At 47.5% G+C, this 7,710-nt stretch overlaps 1 protein-coding gene across 2 annotated transcripts in view; it reads left to right on the top strand.

Annotated features, from left to right (window-relative positions):
* The first annotated feature begins 1,221 nt into the window (after positions 1 to 1,221).
* RGS7BP (regulator of G protein signaling 7 binding protein) overlaps positions 1,222 to 7,710 on the top strand; it is a 44,106-nt gene continuing 37,617 nt past the window's right edge. Inside the window, exons 1-2 of one of the 2 annotated variants that reach the window (XR_010385483.1) lie at positions 1,222 to 1,834; positions 4,574 to 4,740. Coding sequence is in view for 1 of the 2 variants with exons in the window: in XM_064499715.1 (XP_064355785.1) it covers positions 1,676 to 1,834; positions 4,574 to 4,740 (326 nt within the window). In the remaining variant the exon portion in view is untranslated. The remainder of the gene's footprint in view (positions 1,835 to 4,573; positions 4,741 to 7,710) is intronic. The other variant, XM_064499715.1, reaches the window with a different exon arrangement.

The following is a 7,710-nucleotide window of genomic DNA, read 5'->3' as shown; positions in this document are numbered from 1 at the left end:
GGAAGTAATGTGATGTCCTAGCTCAAACCTTGTGTTTGTGCAGCACCAAATTTAAGCATTTATTTCCTATCAGTAATAGAACTAAGTTTGCTATGAAAACAAAATGTGGTGTCCTTAAAATAGCACTTGCACACTGCAAGTCCTTGCTGCTCTGAGCGCTGAAGATCGAGTAGCATGTTTACAAGAGTAGCATTGCAAGGTCAGTTTAGTTTTGCTTGGAGCGATGACAGCATTTGCAAGCGCTGCAAACCCATCAACGCTAACACGCATCCAGAAGCTTCCATTCCCAGGAAGAGAGTAGGAAATGTCTAAAAACAGTTTCAGAGCAGGCAAGATGGGCAGTGTCCAGGCCTCAAGCAGATGCTGGGCTGTGCGCATTACAGAACTGCTCTGTGCCGCCTGCGGGCAGCTCCTCTGCCTTCCGGAGTGCCGGCTTTCGTGCATCCAGGCTCGCGGCAAGGCTGGGTTTCTGTGTGTGTGTTTGGTGCTCCTTCGGTACCAGGAACATTACAGACATAAAAGACCACACACTGAAATACGTAAGACTTCAATTTAATGTTATAAAGAAATAACATTGTCCCCGGATAACACAAGTGAAGTAAATTTATAAATGATCACAGTTACTTGGTCAACAGGGGGAAGAGGGGCAGCCCTGGGGCTGCCGCAGCTCGGCCCCGGGCGGATGGTCCCCGAGGGGCTGTGGGAAGCGGGGCGCGAGCTGCGCGACCACAGCCCTGCGCCCGTCCCAAGCGGGGGAAGTGCCGTGGGCCTGGGGGGCTGCCAGCACCATCCAGCGCAACTCTAGTGCTAGTCTTGCCGGAGCACAGAGAGAACAACTTCTGCAGTCAGTTATGATTTAACCTTCTACAGGGAACAAATACGATCTACAGCGTGGAGGCGTCACACTCCCCAAACATCTTGTGCAGGGCCACAGACTACGGTATTTTGTCATGACGGGAAACACATGTAAGCAGCGAAGCAGAAGTATGTCCTGAGCAAGCCCCTGAGGACTAGCGCATCCACTTCTCCCAGAGCCGGGTGGGCAGCGCGCTAGCGAGGGCGCGGTGGCAGCAGAGCCGGGGCCGCGGCGCCGGGGGCAGAGGCCGGCCGGGCGCGGAGCCGCCTCCCCCGCGCGGCGGGCGCGGGGCCGCGGCACCCGGCGGGGCGCAGCGCAGCGCAGCACAGCGCGGCGCGGGGGCGGCGCGGGCGGCTCCCACTGGCGCTCCCGCCCCGCGAGGGCGCCGCCGCCTCCGCGGCCTCCGCGCGGCGCCCCGCGGGCTCTGCGGCGCGGGCGGGCTCCGGCGGCGCCGGTCTCGCTCGGCAGCCGCTGCATGGCAGCCCGTGGCCGCCGGGCAGGGCCGCGCTCGCCGCCCCCCCGGCTGCGGAAGGAGGACGGCGGGGCATGCCGCCGGCGGGGCGTTTCTGCGGGGACTGACATGCTGCCGCAGGAGGGAGGCTGCCAGCCCCTTCGCCTCTGCCGCCGGTAGCGGCCGCGATGCGCGGCGCTCCCCTGGCTCTCCCGCAGGCGCCGGGCTACCGCCGAGAGCAGCCGCGCTCGCCGCTGTGAGCGGGCCGGCGGCGAGGCGCGGCCGCGGGGCGCCGCCGCCGGGGAAGGCGTTGCCCGCGCCCGCGGGGCCCCGCGCAGCGGGCGGCTCCGCGCGGCGGATGCGTGTGCATGAGCGCTGCACCGAGCGGGCGCAGGAAGCGCCCCCGCTCCGCCGCCTCCATCTTCCAGGGCGGCAAGAGCCCGCCGGGCGGCCGGGACTGTGAACGCCGGGGCAGCGGCTCCGAGAGCGCCCAGCAGACCCAGAGAGCCCTGGACGACTGCAAAATGGTGGGTAAACAACGGGGCTTGCTTTAATTCCTGCCCTTCTCGTGCGCTGCGGCCGCTGGCGGCCGCGCCGCTCCCCCCCCCCCCCCCCCCCAGCTTGCCGATTCCCATCACGTGCAGTCGCACTATTTTTAAAACTGCGGTCGCCGCCGGAGGTGCTGCCCCGTCGCCTAACTCGCAGCGGCCCGAAGGCGGGAGCGGGCAGAGGCGCGGGGCGCGCAGCGAGGGCGGCCGGCGGCGGGAGCAGCCTCCCCGCGCCGCTGCCGGCAGCCGCGGTGCCTGCCGGCGCATCCAGCCGGGTTTGGCCCCAGACTGCCGCCTGCTAAAGCCCGGGTCTCTCCGCGGCTAGCGGCTCCCGCTGCAGCAGCACGCTCCCAGCTCGCCGCCTTGCCGTGCGGCAGCTACAGTCCTGCTCTCGCCCTGCAGTCCCTCTAAAACGGGAGGCAGGATCTGAGGCCCCGCAGCTCTGTCCCTGAAGCAGGGAGCACCTGCTGCCAGCCTGCCCGGGAGAGCTGCTTGCAGTCGTGAAATCCCAGACCGAGGACCTGGCGTCCATGTCCATTTTGGACCCTCACGTTATGGTATGACATTCTGCCCCATTCCTGCTCAAAACGTTTGGGTCCTGACACCCTGCTGCAGGCCAGTGGCACGCACCCCACGTCGGGCTCCCCAGGCTACACACAGCTGGACACTGGGCCCCAAAATCGCACCTCTCACCAGTCCCAGAGATACAAAACAAGTGAAGTTGCTGCTACTTCAGCTGAAAAAAATGAATCGTGCTACACCTCGGTCCAGTAGCACTGGAAATATACTGGCTGCTTCTATTCTGGCTATTTTTTGTTTTCTTATACTGCAAATTGGGCTGGCAGATATCCACTCTAATACTTCAGAATCAGTAGCAACTCCCAGATCACCAAGGAATAAAACCCATCACAGTGCGGCTATAAATATTTCCAACAAGTGGATCCTACTAGGTCCTGCCTTTCTGCTCATTCCAGGCAATGAAATTTGGATAGTTAAACAGTAGCGGCAGCTTTATTTCTTCACTTTTTATGCAGTAGAATTCACTGATCAGAAATAAAATACGATTTAGAGATGGATTGCTAAGATGTCATTCAAGAGATAAAGCCAGTGCTTTTTGCTTGTTCTCCATCTCGATGCTGCTAGATCAGTCTGATTTTGTTTTCCTCGGCGATGCCGTAGTGATTAAATGCGTCCTCTGTTTAAACGGGGGATATCAGGTGAGAGGTGGCAAAATGCGTCTGGCTCAACCAGTAACCAGTTGCAGGATGTGCGGATTTTCTTTTTTCTTCTTAATGCACAATAATTATGCCTTGATACAAAGTAGTGCTTTTTTTTTCTCCACTGGCTACATGCATTCTCTGAAGCTACGGAGACACAGGCCACGTTTAGCAGAGTACAAGTATTGCGTCTAGGGCTTTGTTTGTTTGGGGTGTGTGTGTTGTTGTTTTTTTGGTGCAGATGTACCAGAATGCATTGGGGATGGATTGTTTTGCTGCCCCAGAAACAGTGAAACGTATTCACTACTCTTACCAAGAAATTTAAGGGGGCATGGTCAAAAATGGGTCCAGATACTGGTTTTGAGTTATACAGAGTAATCTCAGTGGGATGTATGAAGACCCTGAATGTAATATTGCAGGGGAAGCAGCTAATTTCTATTTCTAAGAATTTGAGGGCTTGACTTCAAAATTTTTAGATCTGACAGAACTCAGATGCGAAACCAAGGCTTTTAACATGCTTGTATGTTGAGATACATTGAACTCCTGGGGATAACGATGGTTATAGAATTATAAGCAACTACTTTTGTCTATTTTTGTACAGTTTGGAAAATGAGGTCAAATTAGCAAAACAAAGATAAATACATATTTTGCTCTAACGCTCCCTACCTGCCACCCCACCACCATCATGAATAGCAAAAAGCCTGCTGTGCTTTCTTTCAGAAGACAGCAAATGCTTTGTTTCTTACAGTATCATCCCACATAGGCTATAAATGGAACTAAACAATAATAATCTTACCATCATTGTAAAAGTTACCCATTTGTCCTGTTGTATCCACACGTATCTGCATATATCTTGTGTTAGAGGATTTCTGTGAAAAGGTCGAAATGCTTATTCACTTCTTTGTTGTTCTTTTCCCCGCTTATTGGAAAACATGCTTTCTAGAATACTACCTGGGAAGTGCCTATCTAGTATATCTTCCCAGCCAGTAACTTCACATCGATTTCATGCGTGAAATCGGGGTTAGAGGCCAGTGACAGAACAGAAATCATTACAAAACAAATTAGCAAAATCTCCAGTGTAAAAGCAAATGCTACATTCCAGTCCCTAAATGTGCTGTTAATCAGGAAGCGGGAGGAGCAAAGGCAATCATTTCTGGAGATATTTTTGTCTTTTATGATAGCAAAAAATTATCTCATGCTATCAATAAAACAGCTGGGATTTTTTTGTGTGCTTAATATTTAGGACTAATAACTCAAACACTTTCAGAGATTAAAAGCAGAAATACTACTTTCCTGCAAATGAACATTTATAGTACACAGAATAGGCAGCTGGCATGAAGGCCCTAGTCCTTCGCTAGATCTTAGGCACTTGATCCTGTATGCCGTGAAATCAGGAGGCGCAGGAACCAAGCCCCAGATTGGGCATGCTTTTATAGAAACTTGTTTGTTTTTATCAGTATAGTTCAATGTCTCATATTAGTAAATCATCTCTGTTTTTTAGCTTGTCCAGGAGTTCAATACCCAGGTGGCCCTATACCGGGAGCTGGTCATTTCCATCGGGGATGTCTCAGTCACCTGTCCGTCTCTACACGCCGAAATGCACAAGACTCGAACCCGAGGATGTGAGATGGCCTATCAGGCTCATCAAAAACTAGCAGCAATTTCTGGGTAGGAATCTCCTTACGTTTAATTAAAACTGCACTCGTGCACATCTTTGCTAAATATTGAAGGTAAATTGAGGTGGCTTTGGGCAAAAGCATTAACCTGTCGTGTTTCTATTTTAGAGAGATGTATGACCACAAATTCCACAGCACATTCATATCCTTACGATAGTGTCATTTTGAGTCAAATCCTGTTACCTTTACCAAGATGGTATCTTACTGATTTCACTGGATGCTTTTACGTAAGGTGAACAGGATTTTACTCTGCATCACTAGGCAACTTAAAAAGATCAAGGGAGAAGTCTTGCACTTCAGAGGTAAAATAGCAATAGATTTCTGCCGAATCCTGCAGTTTTAACACAATGACCTACCATTGGGTATACCTAACTGAAAAGTTAGAGGCAACTAATTCAGCATAACCGGAGACTTAGCAAAATTTGAGGAAAAAATACTTAACTGGGTGAGAATTACATAGGGGGGAATACAAAGAAACACCGTGAAAACAAGTTTAAATTCTACATGTTTTAAAATCTTTAGTTGTGTTGAAATGAAGATCAAAGCCTTCCAGGCATATCATTTTTGAATTTATTCTCCAGTGGACTTACATTATTGTATTACATTACATATTTTTCTTTTTATGGTGACAGAATGTATCATCACATACTTAAGACTGTGTCTCAGTACAGAATAAACCAGCATATCTCACAAAAGGCGAATTCATGCTGCCCATAGTCTATTCATTAGTGGGTTCTTCACAGTATGGTTAGGGCATTTGTATTAACACAAATATGTACCTCCTGAGTGTTTTTTCTCTGACCAGAGTTCATCAGAGCTTTTGGGGCCTGCCTTGTCCAGCGTATGTTTTCTTCCAGTGGCACACAAATGGTTTGTGTTTGGCAGCTCTGCCAAATCCCCCTTGCAGTTCTTTCATAGTTTACTTTATAGGAAATCTGTAGAAATATAAGGGAAGACGACACTAACAAACTAAACAGAAAAAAACACTGGTTGGTCATTTTTTGTAGAACTGTCAACTTTTTCAGATATGATTTTGTGCAAAGACTCTTATGTTGATATTACAACCTCTGATTTGTTCCTCAAACAAAATTCATGCTTTTAAAGTTCTAAAGTCTGTGAGAATTAAAAAAAATTAAAAAGATTTTTAAGCAGTGTATGCTACCTTAACACTGCAGCACTGAGTATATGCAAATAAACAGATAAACAATAGTAAAATTGATCCTGTGCATTTTCAGACTCAGAAAGAAAGTAATACATAAAATAGAACCAAACCTGTTTTTTTTTTTTTGTTGTTTTTTGGAAAGGAAACCATAGAGATGTGCTCCTTTAGAAATACAGAGTTTTTTTAAGTAGTCATTTCACAGTTGCGAGTCTGTCATATACACAAAGATGTCCTGAAGGTTGTGCAGTTGCTATGAGATTGACATTTAGCTAATCTAAAACTGTTTTAAATAACTGTGATAATAATGTTATATCCATAACAACTGGTAGGTGTTAGAAACCCTCTGGAAATTGCTTGTTTAGTTTGACAGGCATTTTTCAAGATGTGCTTCACATGCTCACCCTCCTACAGCTGAGGGAAGCAGTATGAGCCAACTTAACTTGTTCAGTGTATCTGTGATGAAAGATGGGAGATGGAGGTGCAGCAAGGACTCAGTGTAGAAAACAAACAGAAGGAGAGGAGTAATAGACTTGGAAGTTCACTCTTTAATTCAGCTGGAACAGTGATGTAGTGCATATGGCATAGGATCTGGAATGGGAAGATAATTTGGTAAGATGAGAAAGTATCAGGAAGAAAAATATTTAGGGACAGGAATGGTATTAAATCATTTCCAGTATTAAATGGCCAGGAGGGTAGTGTATCACTGAGAGTCAGCATATATGACAAAGACCCATTTAGTTCTCTGCTTTAGTTCAAAACTGAGCAGCATTGCACTGTGTGAACTTCTGGATAACACAACCAATTCCATCTCAGTTCTTCAGAAGCTTCTTAAAGGATAGAGATCCCTGCCTATTGCTTTCCCAGCCAGAGATAATAATAACAATTAGCTAACTATGTTACTAGACTATGAAATTTCATTATATATCATCATTCTATTAGTTAAGCTCATTAGTAATGTTCAGTTAGTCTCTAAGTGACCTGAGCTGTTGCAGGGACATTTGAGTTTCTTTCAAGAAATTGGCATCACTGTATCAGACAACATTAAGTCCATTAATCCTGTTTGCACTGGTGTCCTCCTTGGAAAATTAGTAGACAGCTTCCTTTTATGCTTCCTGTTTGAATACATGAGGATTTGAGCCTCTTGCACTACTCATCCAGGCAGCTAGAAAAGGCACCTATTTACCTTCGTAACTCACTGGTTCTACCAGAGTAGGGAAGGTACCAAAGAGGAAAGGTGCAAAGACTCAGACAGGAATAAGAACAGATTCACTGGCATTGGGAAAGGCACTTCTGTAAGAAAATTTGGGAATTGCGAGAAAGGAAACAGAGATGCTGAAATAGAGGTAATGCATTAGGAACCAAACAGGATAGAAGTCATGAGAAGAAAACTCTGATCATAGGAACATCACTTTTGGAATATTAAATGGACATGAGAGTAGGACAGCAGTGTAATATGAACAAGAACAGAAGGCTCCAGTTGTAGCTACAGAGAAAGTATACACTGATAAGCCATCTAAAGGCAATCCAGCTAGGGAAATTGAGGGAGTGAGAACCACCTTAGCTTTTAAAAACTAATGAGAGAAAGAAAAGCAAAGGAGATAATGACAAAGAAATAGCAAGGAAACATAAAACTTTAAAGAAATCTTCACTGGATTAAACCATATGACTCCATCTAGGCCAAATATGACAGTAGCCAGTAGCAGAGATTTAGTAGAAAAGTATATAGAAAACAGGCTGTGCATAAAATGATGCCTTCCCTAGTATGCCTGCTACTTCGCAGCAGTCAGTAGTTTAAGGGTT

The sequence above is a fragment of the Dromaius novaehollandiae genome, chromosome W (genome assembly GCF_036370855.1).
Source record: "Dromaius novaehollandiae isolate bDroNov1 chromosome W, bDroNov1.hap1, whole genome shotgun sequence".
In the NCBI taxonomy this organism is placed as follows: domain Eukaryota; kingdom Metazoa; phylum Chordata; class Aves; order Casuariiformes; family Dromaiidae; genus Dromaius; species Dromaius novaehollandiae.
The sequence above is the reverse complement of the archived record's forward strand: the minus strand, read 5'-3'. Positions and strand labels throughout refer to the sequence as shown.